The 18,462-nt window shown below is 35.3% G+C and overlaps 1 protein-coding gene across 8 annotated transcripts in view; it reads left to right on the top strand.

The window, feature by feature from the left end:
- Positions 1 to 18,462, top strand: part of LOC126751528 (cadherin-99C) — a 418,338-nt gene that overhangs the window by 381,208 nt on the left and 18,668 nt on the right. For all 8 annotated transcript variants that reach the window (XM_050461862.1, XM_050461861.1, XM_050461860.1 and 5 more), the window contains 2 exons: positions 1,695 to 1,874; positions 4,848 to 4,913. In XM_050461862.1, coding sequence (XP_050317819.1) covers positions 1,695 to 1,874; positions 4,848 to 4,913 — 246 coding nt within the window. The remainder of the gene's footprint in view (positions 1 to 1,694; positions 1,875 to 4,847; positions 4,914 to 18,462) is intronic.

Raw genomic sequence — 18,462 nt, 5'->3', positions numbered from 1 at the left:
CATTATGTTTCACCCGTGATTGTTCTTTTTGATAACATCAGACAGCTGTAAATTTTCTTCGTTCACATTTTATATGATTTATTGCATATCTTTCAGGAATTTTTTAGAACTGATTTTTTAGTTTAATATAAAGAAATATACTTAAAATTTTAATTCCTTTCAAACAACTATATAACATGACAAATATAAATTATTATTAATAACACTGGAGATATATTACTGCAACATTTGCTATTTTCGCTAGTTGGCGAAATGTTTTTTTTTCTATTTTCGTCACATCGAAAAATTATTTTATACAATAATTGATTGATTGTCGTTTCTTGTCGTTTGAGTTATGACAGAGTAGACAAAATTTAAGCATTATTGCTTTTTACAACAAATAAAGTTCAAAATATCTCAAAAATATTTCTGATTATGGACCTTTTCCATTTCCAACATTTTCAACGTTTTCGTTCTGGTGTAGAGGTGCCAAACGCCACGCTCCGTAAATATTTCGTTTTTATTTTTCGCTGAATTGACACATACCCAAACATTTTTCAAAGATGACAACCAAGACTTGAATTAATCAATATGAGAGCTAAATTATTATATGCGTTAACATTCCATAAAAATCCGGAAGATTTTTCGACAAAGCTTTATATATTATAATTTTATTTCGGCGTTATTTTGCTCACCGAAACTGAAAACAGCGCTTCGAGATAATTGCATTTAAAGTTTTACGAGCCGATTACACTAAGTTATAAAGACATACAAATATATACATGCGACGTATTCATAAAACGATTTTATGACATACAGATTAACCCTTTAAAATATCCTAATAAAATAGTCCACTAAAATATCAAAAAATACCCTGAATCTTCAGACTATCCCTGTACTTACCATAAAATATATCTACACCAGTTACAATGGCTTTAAGTGTGTAAGTATGTATGTACATAAGCGTCCAGCTTCCGTAAGCACCTAACATTCGCTGACTCCATTGCCAGCATCTCAAAAACTGCGTCGCAATAACTTTAGCATAACTGAAGCGCTTAAAGTTCTAAAGTCCAACCATGTGCCAGCACTTTGGCACTTCTCACTGCAAAAGCTTAGTATTTATACTCCCTACTCAGGTACTTACGGCCTTTCTCGCCACACTCCTCAAGTGAGTTTTTCTCAACTTCCAATCGCATATGTCCGACACTTTGCTGCACTGCTCTCGTTTACAAATATGGCCAGCCACGCACATTTCACTTGCCATTCAAGCCGAGTTAATTTATGTTAATTGCTGCAATGGCAACATGTAATTTTCCTACAACTGCTCCACCTGCAATGCATAGTAATGTCTTAAGCTTGCGCGCCACTGCGCCATAAGCCTTCAGCTACAATGCCTCAATGTTGCTATTGTTGTAATTGTTCTTGGTGAATGTTGCTATGGTGCCGCTGGTGCATATGTACAACAGTCACTTTACCATTTTTAGACATTTTCCTGTCAGCATCTCGTTTATTGCATTCACTGCGATTTTCTTAAGTGAAATCGTTTTTATTTGTGCAGCATTTTTCTCTTGCAATCACACACCAACAAAAACACATACATATACAGATTTGTTTTTATGGCATTATTTCTAATATTTCTTACGTTTACTCCGTCTAAATACGTTTGTTGAATTCCTTTCATTAACTTTGTTATTATTGTTGTTGTTTCTTTGCAGAGCACTCCGGTTGGCACGACGATCTTCCGCCACATTCAAGCGCTGGACAAGGATGCTGGTGTTAATGGACTCGTCGAGTATTTTATTGTTGAGGGCAACACAAACACAACGGAAGATGAGACAATGACAATTGCCGATGGTTATGGTACATTTGCAATTTCCTTTCCCCATCAAGGGCAGGTGAGTGTTAGGAAATTATACAAGTCGGATGTGCAAATATGCTTTTCTAGTTGCTTTTTAAGTAAGCAAGCATTCATTTGCTATGTATGTATTTGCTGTAGAAATGCCCTGAATTTATAAGTGATTACCTACAAGTTTTATTTATATTGCAAAACATATCCAATAATGCATTGCAGATTCCTTTTTGAATTCTAGAGATCTTCTTAAGAAATATTTGCGGCAAATTCTGACATTATTGCCATAGCTTTGGTTATGATACCTTAAGAAGTGCTTTTTGAATATTAAAATGCCTTTATAATGTACTATTCAGCAAGCAGCCTGAAAAATGTTTATCGTTTCAAAGAAAAAACATTTTTTTGACAAATTTTCTTATCCAACTTAACCGAGGGTGGTACATTGATTCCAAATTGCCATCTTTGAAGTTTTAGTTACCGGTTTTGTAGCACGATTTGCCTTTAATTCAAAGTGAGCATCTGTTTCCGCTATCTGTGGTCAAATTGAAAGGTGAATTTTAATTTATACTTCGCGTGTTTTTCGAATCAGTGAATTTTTTTCTGTTGGTAGTACTGTTAGTGATGTCTATGCCAAATTTCAAGATAAAATATTCATTAGCATTTGAGATACGCATCGTTTTGTGAGGCTCTAAAAGTGAATTCTTCGATTTTTAATGTCTGAGTTTATTGAACAAAGAAGTGCGATAATGCACCATCTCATACTGCATTGGTTATTCGTGATCATTTCGCCACATTTTCAACTAATATCGTGCCGCAATCACCGCATACGCCTGTTTTACCTTCGTGTAACTGCTGGCTTTTCAGCAAATTCACATGACCACTCCGAGGACATCGTTTTGACTCAATTGAGGATATAAAAGCTGAATCGAAGAAGGCTCTGATGGCCATCACGACGGAGGATTTTTCCAAGTGCTATGATGACTGAAAAATTCGTTGGCATAAGTGTATTGCAGTGAAAGGTTATTACTTTGAAGAATATGAAATGGACAAAAGTCATCTTTCAATTTGATTACAGGACTTTCAAACAGCATTAAATTTAATTTCAAATTATCAAGAAATTCATAACTAATTATGATAAGTTTATAAAGAAATATTATAGTTTTTGAAGAAAAATTAGAAGCAGACACTGCCATTATTGGCAAGTGTAAGGTTATGCTACTCTTACAAGCAGCCTGATAAGTTTCTATCGTTTTAAAGGAAAACTATTTTATGAAAATTTTTTATCTGAGGATGGTACACCGATTATTGCGATCTTCCAACTTTTCAGTACTATTTTGTTATACTTTTTCTTTGATTCAAATAGGATTCGGTTTCAAAGCTACTTTTCCTTTCGCTTAATTTATATGTTCAGAGATCACTCCTTCTAGATTTAGAACTAACAAAAATGTCACTTCGACCAGACTCAAAAAATATAGTAGTTAAGAAGACAGAATGTAGCAGAAGATAGAAAGTATTCCCTCTAAATTCCAAATATTCATGAACTACTTATTTCCCTCATTGGCAAAAAAGAATCAAAAATAGTTCTTTGTTAAAAGCAAATTTAATTTAGAGTATTTTCTGATTTAAGAAAAAACAAAAAATAATGAAGAATAAGAACAAAAAATAATACAAAATTTTATCCCCAAATTGAAAGGCAACTACTTTATATACTTGAGCTACCAGCCATGTCTCCTAATAACAAAATTTCATATTGCGTCTGGCTATTGCTCAAAGTATACTTTATAATACTGATGCAAGTTACCAAAATTGTGAATAATGTATAATAAATAAAAAATGGCGGTTAGCTAGTTTTCATGCATGATACAAATTTTGATATAGAAATACCACTTTTCGGCCAAGCTACTCGTCACAGAGAAAGAGATATTAATCTACCAAATTTAAAACAACAAAATTCGCTTTATTTGATTCAAAATGATTGCAAAAGAAACGAACATAAAACAATCATCAAGAATGATTGGATTAAAATTAACCTGCATAGAGTAAAAAATATTTCTGCAAGGCACACTTTTTAGCTTAATTTTAAAATTATTCAATTAAAACTCGCGGAAAAAAATGTTTTATAAGAAAATAGAAAATTCAATCCGAATTAACTGCACTCGCTCACAACTTAGCTATATATAATTTCATTTATTTATTCCACATACAATAAATCAATTTTGAACGCAATCAATTCCATATTAATAGATATTGTCTTGGAATCAAAATTGACACTTCAAAATCAAATCACAAGAATACACTGGTAATAAAATATAAAGCAAATAAAAATATTTCGAATATTTGCGATCAATAAAAGCATATTAACAACAAATTATTTCCAACTAAAAACCAAACCCATCTGAGATAAGCTCTAAATGCGGCACTGTGGAGGGTAATGCTATGTAAATGCAGGCAATAAATCTTGGCACATTTGTATCGATGAATTCTTGAATAAAAAGCAAAAGCACACACCAACAAATAACAATATGTAACAACACGTTTATATATATCGTAAATATAACTATACAAATAATTGTATACATACATACATATGTATGTATAGTACATACCTTTTCAAAATCGTGTTGCATTGGTGGTCTCAATCATTGGCAAATTTATCTACAACTCAGATAGACAATGTGCGCATGTTGTTGTTGCTTAAGCTGCTGCATATTCCATAGTTGCCTGCGCAAATGTGCACTCACATACATATGTTTATGTATAATATGTTGGCCTTCCACTGTCATTCATTGTTAGTAATCGAAGCAATCAATCAAATTGCATACCAAAAGCACATAGAGATATGTATATAAAACAAATATTTGTTACAGGTAGAGTAAATATGTGTTATACACCAATGCAAAGATTGAATTTTTCATTCGTCAGCCTTTAATATACATATCAAAAAAAAAATTATCTAAACCAAATAATGCGCTTTTAATGAAAAAATAACAAATACACATCTACATATTTATATTCGCAGGTGACTGTCGCCAAAACGCTGGATTACGAGAAGGTGCAACGTTATTATCTAACAATCGTCGCAGCGGTAAGTTGACGCGCAAATTTATTTCCAATAAACCGTTCGCCACAAATATTGATACAAACTTGTAAACAGTAAGGATAAGTGCAATTCGTAAAATACTGACGGCATAACATTGGTGTTGACTGACATAGCATAGGCATAGACGTAGATATATACCTAGCGATACCTTGTAAAAGCATTCTTTTGAGCTTTTGAAGCTAAAAATTTTCGTTTGAATATCATTACTCCGCTCATTAGCAACTACATATTTTTAGAGTTAAACACCTAAAGTCACCGCGCAACTTTCTTTTTCCGCCTCGCTGACAAGAAATTTCGCAACAGTGAAGAGCTAATCGCACTTGTGGATTATTTTGAGACTTAAAACAAATATATGGCATTGAAAATTTTTTGACCGTTATAAAGTATAGCTCTTAAAGATAACTCTATTAAATAATAAAATAAAATTTGAAAAATATTCTTCGTTAACTTACGAACTTTTCAATTGACCTATTATATAAGAGCTTGATTATACTCTTAAGAAAAACTTACTACAGCTTCTAATATTTATGAAATGCGGAAAAAACTTCAATGAATATATTGCTAAATTTATTACTGGCTTTCAAATGTATCTTATAATTCTATTATGCCAGTTACAAATGTTAGACTAGATATGCATGCAAATTTTCGCAATTAGACATGCGCACATGCAGCCCCATATCAATTGAGCGATCGAGAAACTTGTTCAAATATATTCTTTTGGCATATTGAACTAGCATTTGCAGAAAATCTAGCTTAAACCTGACAAGTAAAGCCAATCTCAAACGCTTATCTGCTATTTGAAAAATGTATTTGTATTTCTCAATTGTTGCTTTCAAGTATTGTGCGGTTATCATACACCCACCGAGTGGAATTCACAGCGCGCGAAACATGGCTAACATAACTTATTGACTGATAGCAACAAGCTTTGTGTAAATATGCTAAGATAAAATTGAATAACTACAAAGAATAAGCTTGAAGTCGCTGCTGATGTGTGATAAGTGTATATTTTATATAAGTATATGTGTATCTGTGTATTTGCATGCATATATGTTTGCTTCATTATAATTCTTTACCATTGTTGGCATGCATTATTAACACTAATCCAATTGCCAAATTTTTTGCTTAATTTGTAAACGGAATAAGTTTTCGACATTATTTTATTATGCCCATTGAGTCCAGCAATCCGCTTATCGATCTTGTCAAAATTTTTGTACGCATGCCCAATACATATATAATGCTGTAAATACTGACAGCAGAGCAAACGCATTGGCTACTGGTAATGATAGTAGAAATAAAACACGAAAACTTTAAGCGAAAAATTTAACAATGTTTCTACACGTTAGATCTAGATTGCGATTAAGAGCTTTCCGCTCCATAAGGCAAAAAAAAAAATGTTTTCAATACACGCAAAGTTTCGCCAGCCAAACACACCAAGTACTCGTACTCATTTGATTGCCAAAAAATTGCGCACAAATTAGCATACACTTCTTTCTACAAATCTGGCAACGCGACTACAAGCATTTTCTATCTTTATGCTCCACATTTAAGGCATATAATTTCTGTTAATTTTGTTTCTAAATCTAAAAATGCAAATTTTCCAATTATTCACACGCGGAGTTGCCAAAAATGTGGCAAGCAACCACATGAAAAATTTTTGCGTTGCCGCTTAAGAGAAATAAGATCGCGCACAGACAATAACATAATTTGTTATAATTAATGTGAGCTTATACGCCCGAAAAGCGCAATTTATCGCTGCTCGAATTGCCGATTTTCAATGTAAACTTTGTGTGTTAGTTTTTTTTAATACAACAACAAAAACAAAAAACCTGTATGCCAGTTTTCAACAAAGTATGTATTGAGTAGCTAATATTTCATAGACAGTCAGAAGTTTTGCAATCACAGGAAAATAATTGCTTCGGAACTTGTTGGCGAGTATATTTGGGGAAATAGAATATGCAAGCAAGAGCGGTAATTTATACCCAAAGCCTGTGTTGCACGGTAGTTGTAACACTTTTGTATAAAATCATCTAAAAAAACTCGTCATTAATCAATAAGCCTATTTTACTTCAATAAAAATTATCTTTGAAATATCGCTTATTTTGATCGATAAATACGCTATAAAATCAGCCAAGTGGTCGAGATTTTTGATATTAGATATATAGGGGTTAGAAGCAGCTTTGAATTAATATGAAAATTTTTTGATTTTTGAAAGCTATATCAGCAGAAAAATGGGCCTGCAAATTTTATTGAGATTGATAAATATCGTAGGTATAAGGTCAGTCATAGACATTGAGAGCTTCACTTTCGGTAATAGAAGTTAAAGTCAAATTTAGACCACTTTTAGATGAAAGTTATGCTTTAATAGTACTATTCACAATGGTTTCTGATTCGAACGACATGCCACTTGAACTTTATTTAGTTATTGTAAAGTGGAATCATGTAAAATACTTTAAAATGTAGTAATATGCGAAGGCAGCCAGTTGCAATCCGATGCTTTTGCTCAGTCAAACAGTGATTTAAGGATATCATGTACAAAATTTTGTTGAAATTGATTTTGCCTCGCTGGTTTTGGTGTAAAATGTTATACAAGGCATCGCTTTAATCTTGGAAGAAATTTTTCATATCGGACCACTATGGCACATAGTTGCAATATGAGTTGCCCGATCGAAATCAGAAAAAATATTTTTTTATAAATACGGGATATCTGAACTTATTTTTTTTAATTTAATTTTAATTTTTCTTGTTTTAATTGAAATATTTCATTTTACTTCATTGAGGAAACTTCCAATATATCCAATATTAGGGAACTTTTTTGATGCTTTCGTCTGTTACAGTCTCTTTAGGGCGTCCACTGCCTTCATCGTCCTCGGTACGCATTTCACCTCGTTCGAACTTGGCAAAACACTTTTCGAAGATTGATTTCTCGATGCGAGTTCAAATGCTTTTGATCACTCTAAATCTTGCAGTAGACACTCCTTACGCCGTTAGAACCCGCTCGTCGTTTTTTCCTTTTCGTTATTTGATTTTATTTATTCATAGTCAAAACAACATACCTTCCGTGGGCCACCACAAACTACTGTTATATTCACAAAGTCATAATCTCAGCACTTGTGCAAGCAATGGGTATAATATAATTTAAGAATTAAATAAAAATAATAATTAATAACCAGCCATTAAACTCGGCAAACCGAGCACTAGTTTGCCAAACATACAGTTATTCAGCTGTTACACCATACTCGTATAATATAGTGTCAAACATATGTATATACTTGTGAACGTATAAAAGAGATAAATAAACCCACTCGTTTGCTAGTTGGCAGTCTGTTTGAGGAAGTGGGTTGTGACCGTCGGCCCACAATGCAATTGATTTACACACAGACACATGATTATTCTAAACATTTTTTTAAACCCAACTATATACATTTGTAAATAGCATGTATATACGTCATATATTGTATTTACATCGCACCACCATACGTCTAACCAACCGTTTATTCTTAACGGCAACTCGCACCATTTTAATTGGATTTTAATAGACTCGCGCCTTTTCCACTGAACGTGCCGCATAGCTCTGCCATTCGAAGCAAGCTGCACTTGCCACTTAACCAGCTGCAGCGCACAAATGATTTTCGTTACCAGTAGCTATGAGCATCGACTGTCACATGACTCTTCGAGATTTTTCGAGTGGAATGGTATTACGCTCATCCACTCGTAATAGCCTCTGCAGTCACTGGTATGAAAGGAAAAAAATAATAAATTGAATAACATTCCTTTCGTTGCTGTCATTCAAACTCCTTCGAAATCATAAAATGCGGCGTTGCCATCGCCGCTAACGCCTTGCTGTCACATACTCCAACTTCTCGCTTAAGTTATGCTATATAATACCGGCTATATTATTATATAATACCTCATAAGGAGTCTTAGTAGGCGATATTGGCAGATTAGTTTTCCATTTTTGTCAATATTTGCCACTTAAGTGTGGATATCATTAGACGGTTCTAATGACTACCGAATGCCTGCATGTCGCGTTTGTTTATAGGCGGAGAATTTCAGCAGAATATCGTTTAGTGCAAGGCAGTCTTGTGCTTAATAAAATTATTAAACAGCAAGTGTTAAAGGAGTAAATTATTTAATTTAAAAGATTTATTCAATATATAAAAAGTTGCTCTTATTTCCAATGATAAACTTCTGAATATTTGGCATTTTGCATGATTAGCAGTGCTTGGTACAGTTGAAGGAATTACGAAACCTCTCAAATAAGTATGTTGAGATTTCCTTAAAGTTGACAAAAATTTGTGATATAATTTGCTAATTTCCTTTTGGTGTGAAGGAGGTTTTTTATACCGCGATATTGTTCCCTTATCAAATATATATGTGTCTTCCTAAATGTAGGCAACATTTTTCATTACTTAGGAAAACATAAATGTAAAGCATACAATTAGGGGCTGTAATTAGTATTTCAGATATAAGATAAATTATGATCAATGCTTCTGCAGAAAAGAAGCAGTTTGTATTCTACACGATTATGCTATGCAGTAAGACATCCTTACAGCAATGCGATGTTATAAACTCTAGAGGCATGAAAAAGGGCTTGTAAAATTACAATTATCTGCGCAGAGAGATTTCGCTGCACTCTTCCATGAACTTTTGGGTGATTTTGTGAAATGGCGTGTATGGTTCTTTGGCTCACTATTGACTTGACAGTCTAAGCTGTCGCTATCAAGTTACAGCAGCCTCAACAGCGACATGGTGTCACATACAATGTGCTGCAATGCCTGGCAATGAAGCGCTAACATTCCAACACCCAGCGATTTGTGAATTTCTGCTGCAAGCGCGCAGAGTGGCTGTCTCCGTGTGCAATGTATGAAATGCAGCGAAAATAGAAAGATGTGAAAAATATTTAGAGTGGTAGCAAGAAAAGCAGCAAGTGAATGCTTCAGGTGGAAACTGGTGAATGAGAACAGCAAAAAGTCACTGGGGGTCAGATCTGCAGAACTCTCAATTCATGAAAGTTTGACATTGTATTCATTGATTTGTGCGTTGTTTTGATGAATTAGCGCTTTCTTCTTTTTCAAATGGAGCCATGTTTCATCCATTGTCACATATCGACGCAAAAATTCGGTTTTGTTACGATTAAAGAGCTTTGAGAACGCCTCAGAATCCTCAATTCGTTGTTGTTTTTGTTGCATTGTGACACATTTTGCACATGTAAAAGACTCAAAACATTCGTTCACAATATATCCAATATTAGGAAACTCTTTGGGTGTTTTCGTCTGTAACAGTCTCTTTAGGGCGTCCACTGCATCGTCCTCAGTACTTATTTCACCTCCTTCGAACTTGGCAAAACACTTTTCGAGGATTGATTTCTCGATGCGAGTTCAAATGCTTTTGATCACTCTAAATCTTGCAGTAGACACTGCTTACGCCGTTAGAACCCGCTCGTCGTTTTTCCTTTTCGTTGTTTGCGGCCAATTGAAAATTCCAAGTTCTTGTCTTTCCTCTGCTTCCCCTGGCGGGTACAGCATCGAATACTCTCAGATTTGGAGTGTTTTCATTCATCCGGATGACATGACCTAGCCAGCGTAGCTGCTGTCTCTCCATTCGCTGAACTATGTCAATATCGTCGTATATCTCGTGGATCATCGACTGCGATATTCGCCATAGTATTTCGGAAAGGAACATATATCTTCCACAGAACCTTTCTCTCGAAAACTCGTAATGTCGTCAATGTGATTACAAGCCCCCAAAAAAATTATACACGCTTAAAATTTATGCTCAAATTAACTTTTCTCGAAGAAGACTCAATTATTGTACTTCAACTCATTTCAATACATATGTATGAAAATATGGTTAAGACTTTTGCTTGCCTCGAAAAATGCAAACAAATTACGCTTCATTAGTGCAAATGCGTGTTGGCCCAGCGGCATAAAAGGTAATTGAACTACCAAATACGCGAAGCGACAAACCAACAAAAATACTAAAACAAAAGGGCAACGACATGCAAAACACATGTACACACATTGACAACCCTGCATTAGCCCATTATCCGTTCGAACTGACGCTGCCGAGTGACTATCATTATTTGTTTTAATGATGGCATAATTGAGAGCCATTTGAAAACCATTTGCCATTATTTACCAAAGCATCGAGCGTAGAACGTCAAGCGTCAAGCGTCAAAATCGCAGGCGCCGTGAAAGGCCTGAGAAATTGAACAACTCAGCGAGTGCTCAAGCGTGTTGGCTGCTTGGTGTTGCCGTTAATGATTGTGTTGCCACTATATTTTTCTTTGTATTTTGTTTTGCTGCTGATGTTGATAATGTGATGCTGTGGGCATGTCATGAACTCCAACATCAACGTGCATTACAGCATGTCCATGTAAATGCCAAATTTTGGGTAGGAGGGGCACAGAAAGCTGCGTATTTTCTATCTTTAATGCCAGTAAAATACACAACAACTACGGCGCGACACAAAGGAAAATGTCAAATTTCATGTGTGGGTTTTGCATCGCACTTCAGCGCTCGAGCCAAGTGGGCTGTAGCGTGCCAAATTTCCGATAAACCAATCTCTCAGGCTGTCAATTTGTCAATAAATGTATGCTTTCATGGCTTTTCGGTTTTTCCATCTATAAATATTGACTATTGGATATCGATGTGGGCATATGTGTGTATTTATATTTATACAGTTGTGTTGTTTAAACAAGTTTTTGCCGTTGCTCATAAGTTTGTGCCGCTGTGATGAGTAATAGGCAACTTTATTCGCGCTAACTGTATCTTATATTTTCTTGTTTGATAGATTGTGGTCTTAATTTACAAGTGTTGCTAATTCTAAAACGAGTTTGATTTAATATTCAATCGATACTCGGCGTATACACGTACAAACACTATCGATTATGTGTACAATTCGTTGCACCGTGATTTTATAAGAATATTTGTAATGTTTTCACATATTCAAGGGGAGTAAGTCTATAAGAAAAAAGAGAGATGGGAATTTTCGAATGATTTTTATATGTTTAAATATTTATATTGGAATTAAAAAGTGGTCGTATGGTGGCTATACGACACCATAATCAAGCTTATAATGTTATGTTATTATATGTATAGTATATAGTAGAGAGCTCTGGAAAAACCACACTTGCAAAGAAACTTGAGAGCGTTCAACGGGTGGCGCTCATCAGCATGTGTGGTGCACTAAGGCCCACTCAAACAATGGCGCTTAACGCCATCTTGCACATACTGTCCGTAGACATAGTCGGAGGGTGTGCGGCTGCGAAATTTGCTATCAGACTCTCTCGGCTTAAAAGAACACGAATCAGACCACTCGGATATCGTCACACACTTTGGCTTCATACTGGATCACTTGGTTCATGGAGTCGCCAAACCGAACTCTGGAGGCTCCTTCTTGATGGAGGAAAGGGGCCGTGGGCTTCTTTACTGATGGATCAAAGCATTGGGGAAGGTTGCTGAAGGGCCTCCTTCAAAGAAGTGACCATCCACTCAGATAGCAGAGCGGCGTTAATAGCCATGAACTCATTTTCAGCGCGCACAGACCATAGCATAATCGCACAAAATTGTAAAGCTGATGAGTTAGCAAGGAGAGACTCTCTAGAACCGCCATCGATAGATTGGAAGTGGCTTGGTGCTCTCGTATCCTCTTTTATTCTACTATTAGATAACTGGGTTTCGCAGAAGCTTGGCCAGACGCCATCTACAGAAGCTGTTTGGAAGAACAACTCAGCACTTCATTATTGACTGTCTCCGATCTGCCACCGAGCTTGCGGGTGTGGAAATTAGACACCTGTGCAGATTTGTTTTGGCCACTAAGTGTTTTCCTGATTTATAAGTTCGACCACAGGAGTTCTTTTCTTCTACGGCTTCACAAAGGACTACACAAAGCAGTCCACGTTCGATCTCTCTATAAACAGCCATCTAACCTAACCTAAGTAAAGGAATAAGCGAATTGAGGCGAAGTTTTGTTCTATTCAATATTCAGTTCGATATTCAATATTCTCATTTGCTTTTCATTTAGTTTTATAGAAAAATAATTTGCGGGTATACATGACAAGATGTATTAATATAATTAAAGAAAAAATGTAAGCCCATAAAGGTCATATCAAGTATAGAGGAAAGTATTTCGTGCTTATTCACCCTACTATTTTGTTACCCTTGAATTTCTACTAAAACCTTATATTTGATAATCTTACTTTCTGAGTATTAGGTGTGTGTCCTAACTAAAATGTCGAAACTCTGCCTAAAGGTATGCACATTTTTTTCTTATACGAATCCTAAACCAAATTCTGTCAATATTTAGAACGATATTGAAACTATCATCTTAGACTCTTGTGTACACTTCTCCTATTGGATATTAAAATATTAAAAAGGTATGCATAAATATAACAGATGGCGCAAAAATTACCTTCCGATGTATTTTGGAAAATGAAAAACTTTTTTAAAAAATTAAAAACTTTGATTCTGCTTGTGGATTATTTTTATTTGGTCTTTTAAATTTTTTCACATCAAGCCGAGAATATGATATCATGTAAATGGCCGCCGCCACCGTTGATTGCCATTTGAGCCTTTTTTATGGCATTTTCCATCACTTTGGCAAGAACTTCCGGGGATAGGTACTCACATTCTTGACGAATATTGGCTTTAAGAGCTGCAAAAGTCTGAGGCTTCAAAAAGCCCTATAAAAAGAAGTCTGGAGCGGTCAAATCAGGCGATCTTGCTGACCAGTACATATCGCCAAAACGGGAGATTAGGCGCCCGTGAAATGCATCCTTCAGCATATCGGTTGTGGCATGCAGTGTAGCGTACCATTGTTTAGTTACGTGTATTTCGCATGTGTTTACTACAGAACTGACATTAGAGGTCAATTGCAAAATTTATAACATCTTCTGATCATCTTCTGACTTTTGCGCCACCCGTTATTTTGATATTAGGCATAGTGTGTTTGTTTGTATTTTCTTGACAAAATATTCCAAATACAGCATTTTTGTGGTTTTATTTTTCCACATACTCCTCGTCGCTTCGATATGTTTGTCATGCCTACCAGGTGTACCAGCCATTGTGTCCGCTCTGACCTGTGACTCCAATTTTCATGTTCAACAATTTCTGATTTGATTCACGTGCTGCTGCTGTGGCTGCCGCTGAAGCTGAAGTTGTTGTTACGAGTTCAATTTTTTGTTGCCACATTTTTGAAGTTGTAAATATATTTTCTTTTTATTGTTAATCCAGCAGAGTACTAAACAATGCCAGGGATAACTAAAGCAACAACAAACTGTACCAAGATACTAAGGCAACAAAAAGGGTTAACAAAAGAGGCGGACATGTGTTGTACTACAACAATATTATTGATTTTTTGCTTTCATAATTCTTTATTTGTTTATAAACTTTGTTGTTTGCATGCTTGAAGTGCAATGGCATTTTTGTGGCATGAAGTCAGGTTGTTGAGACTACTTGTTGCTGCCCACAGCCAACTGCTGCTTAGCTGCCTTAGCTGTGCAACAACATTTGCGAAGGGCAAACAAAATTCACAGCCGTTTTTTGTAAATTTTTGGCACGAAATTATTGTCGTTGTTGCTTATGGAGCGCGGTGGTCCTCGTAGCTTTGTCGAAATGTCTGATTGTTGGTCGCTTGCATATTTTCACCGTTCAAATTGTAAGCTGATTTATGTTTTATGTTATTTTGCTGCGAACAATTTTCATGCTTACATTTTTGAATCACTTTCTGGTGTGCTCCTGGACCACACATGCGTTCGTTTAATGCAACGCCGCGGCACATGAGTAGCACTTACATAATAATCTGCAAAATTGTTGCATAAACATTTCACAATTCGCAAAAGCGCCAGTAGCAAGTGGCAAGCTGATACGATCTGCTCCGAAACGCTTTGCGACTTCATTAAACTTAAATAAGTAAAACTCTGTCAAGTACCGGCAGACCAAAAAATAAATAAAATAAAACCAAAGAATAAGTAGAAAAATAGTTCACTGCCTGCCACACGCCAATTTGCAAGTTGCAACTTGCCAAACGACGCGCCAACAGCATTCGCGCGGCAAAGCGTCCAACCTGGCAGTCAGCGCGGCAGCAATCCAATATCATCGCCCCGAGCAACCTGGACGCCGCGACGCCAACAACAAGACACACAGCGTGTCGATAGTTTCCACTTTGACGCTTCGTCGCGCAACGCTTAGCCAGCGGGTGTGCAACACCATTTGCCGAGCTGGCACTTTTGTTTCCTGCGCTGCTGTATGGCTAGGTTGCACGGCTACTTGAGTAGTTCACGCTAATCAACAGCAGCGTCATCGCCATCACCATCACAACAGCGCCAAGCACCAAACACCGAGCAACAGCCAGCCAGCATACACATACAGAGACGTTTGCAACAGCGCAATGCCACCACCTTCTATCCCACATTGCGGCACTCATCAGGTTTTGCTGTGGGTCATGTTGCAATCATAACACTGTGTACGTGCGCCGCACACACACAAAAAATTTGCTCGCGCATTGCAGCAGGTACTCCTACTTTGTGTGGCATGGCGCATATTTTTGCGCAACATGCCACACGTACAAAATATGAGCGAAAAAAAAGAAAATTCTTGGCGGATTTTCATAATCTGCTTTCCGTTGGGTCTCGTTTGCCACCTCGACCGCCTGTCAGCCGTGGAATGGTCCCTTTTGCGAGCGAACTGCGCAATATTTTGTGATTTTCTTCAACTTTTTTTTTATTTTTGCTCATAAATTTATTGATCAGATTTTTCTTCTTGTCGGTATTGCCAATAACAGCAACAACAACCATTTTTTATTTTTGCCCATAGTCATTATTGCTGCCGTTGCGCGTGAATACTTCGTTGGGTTTTGGCAAGATTATTTCGCTGCAATTGATTCTTGTGTTGTCTTTATACTATGTTTCAAGCGTCTACGGTGCTTTTCCTGTAATGTTTTTAGTCTAATGTATGATTTCTTTGCTTTATTGGAGCTTAATCATTATTTTGCGATTTTCATATTGAAATCTTTTGCCTCAAATTGGGGCAGTACGAAATGTAGCCAAACAAGTTACGGCATTTGCGAAGTGTTTTTAGGTGAATTTCAATAAACTTCAATTGTTGTCACTTTTTTAGTGATCTAACATTGAAGTTGAAGAAACTTTTCAAATTTCTGCAATTGTGTTTTGTTGTCGCGTGTTTCACTTATTTTGGTAAAAAACCATATCATTAACTGAATATGGTAAAGCTGAGTATTTGTTTTACATTACTTCACACTTTTTGTCTAAGTTAATTATTATAGAATGTGCACAACCATCGCGCCTATTTGTAGTGTAGTAGTGTTTATTTTTGTTTATCTCTTATCTAATTTTTTTCTGCATATTATGGGACTGATCTTAGATTATATGTAATGAAATATCTTTTGAAAATTTTGTTCATCCCCAATTTTTCTTACATCTCTTTATTTGATATTAGTTCTATTTCTTAGAAGCAACCAGCGGCGCTATCTAAATGTTCGATCACAACGCACTGAGGAAATGTCGATGAAAAAATAATATTAGTCTTTTTTCGCTTAAATATTAGCTAAAGTTTAGAAAGAATTTCGAGATATTTCAAGATTCAACGAATTTTAAGCTTTTCGTAGTAGAAATAAACTAAAAACTTTGTAATGGCCTTCCGAATGATGATCGCTTATTGGAAAAAATATATTTTTTTGTTGGTCGGAAAATGCAATCGCAGTTGTATCGGACATGGTTGTAGCGCGAAGCTCTAACTATTACTTGATAGCAAGTAATGCTTGAAAACGTATCAGCTTTTATATAAAAGCTCAATTTTACTGGTAGTTTAGCCAATACACATGATGATGGGTGTATGAGAAGCAATATTAAGTGTTGTGGGAGTAAAATACTAAATGAAAATGTCAAAACGAGGAATAATACACTATGGGTCGAAAAATATTGTATAATAATTCAAAAATACGTGTAATGATATTCACATTAAATTATAAATCCAATTAGCGGTTCACTTTTTAATATTAATAAAATTTTTTATCCCAAAATCGACTTCCAAAGAAACAAAGATGCAAAATTATCCTCAGCTCCGGAGCACACGTAGTTGTCGGAAATTTTTGCATACAAAATTTACTAAAAAATAGCAAACATTCACTAACGTATATTATTTTAAAATTCTGAGTCCTGTTTACTTTGGAAAGCACCTTGTACATTCAAAAGTTACTCATACCACCCGTTGCACCCAGTATGAAACACATTAATTTTATGAAGTTGAAATATTAGCTTCGTTAATTTCTATTTCGTATGAACAGACTTCGGTGCGATTTTCCGAATAGTCTTAATATTTATTTATAGTCATCATTACATCATTTACTGAACTCATGAAAGACCATCAACATAATAAATTGCTAAAGAACACAACACAATATAGTACCTTAGCCGAAATTAACTGAAGGCTGGCCATAGTTAGAAAACCAAACGCTGTTAAATTTAGTGGTAAAGATTAAGAAGCTAAAAACATATTTTTTGAAGATTATCTTCTAATAATAGAAAAAAATATAATAATAAAAAATAATTCTAAAAAAAAATCTTTAAAAAAAGTACAATTTTAACTTTTTAATGTTAATCATTAAATTTTGCTTATAAATATCTAAAGCAAAATTAAGGTCGTCCGTAATTTATTATATTCATAGCCTAAATATGGTGCTCATAACCTATTAATCTAGTGAACTCTTTTTCAATTTGCTAAGAATATCTGTATGTACATATGTTTGTTTATATAATAGATATATGTGTATATGTGGAGGGAATATTATTAATTGTTATATTTTATTATCTACCAACTCATGCTAATTGATTTCGAAGACTACTTCTGTGTAGCAAACACATTTACATATTTATATATGCATGTGTGTATGTGTATGTATGGCTTTATACATACTCCAAGCAGCAAACTCATGCACTTCTCGCTGCGATAATGCAGATATGCTTTTCATGGCATTACAAAAACCTATTACGAAATTATTTTTATTAATGCAGAAAAGAGCACAAAATCGCAGTTACTTAACCTGTTTTACCAGAAAATTTACAGCAACAACAAAAAATATTTACAAAGAATTTTAATTGCGAAATCGCCAAAAAGTGTTGCCGCAGCATGCAATCGCTGTCGTAAAATCAAGCAGCGATAAAATGCAACAACAAACAACAGCCGCAACAAAGTCACTTCCGAGATAGTGGGACGACCAGTTTTTACAAAAAAAATAATATAAAATAAATATAACGATATGTGCACTTGTATAGGTGTGTGTGTGCTCATGCGCATTGTGTTCATATCTCCATCCCGAAATTAAGAAATCTGCCTTAAATGGCATGCGAATAGGCGGTAAATATTTTCGTGTGCTTGCCACATGTGGCATGCCATACGAATAATTTTCCGCAACACCTGCTGAAAAATGCAAATTTATCTGGCAAAAATATTTAGCAGCCGCCTGCCTGCCTACTAAATTGAAATCGCAATTTTTCGCTATGCTAAAAAATATTAAA

The sequence above is a fragment of the Bactrocera neohumeralis genome, chromosome 2 (genome assembly GCF_024586455.1).
Source record: "Bactrocera neohumeralis isolate Rockhampton chromosome 2, APGP_CSIRO_Bneo_wtdbg2-racon-allhic-juicebox.fasta_v2, whole genome shotgun sequence".
NCBI classification, from domain to species: Eukaryota; Metazoa; Arthropoda; class Insecta; order Diptera; family Tephritidae; genus Bactrocera; species Bactrocera neohumeralis.
Note: the sequence above shows the minus strand (reverse complement) of the source record. Positions and strands in the feature narration are given on the sequence as shown.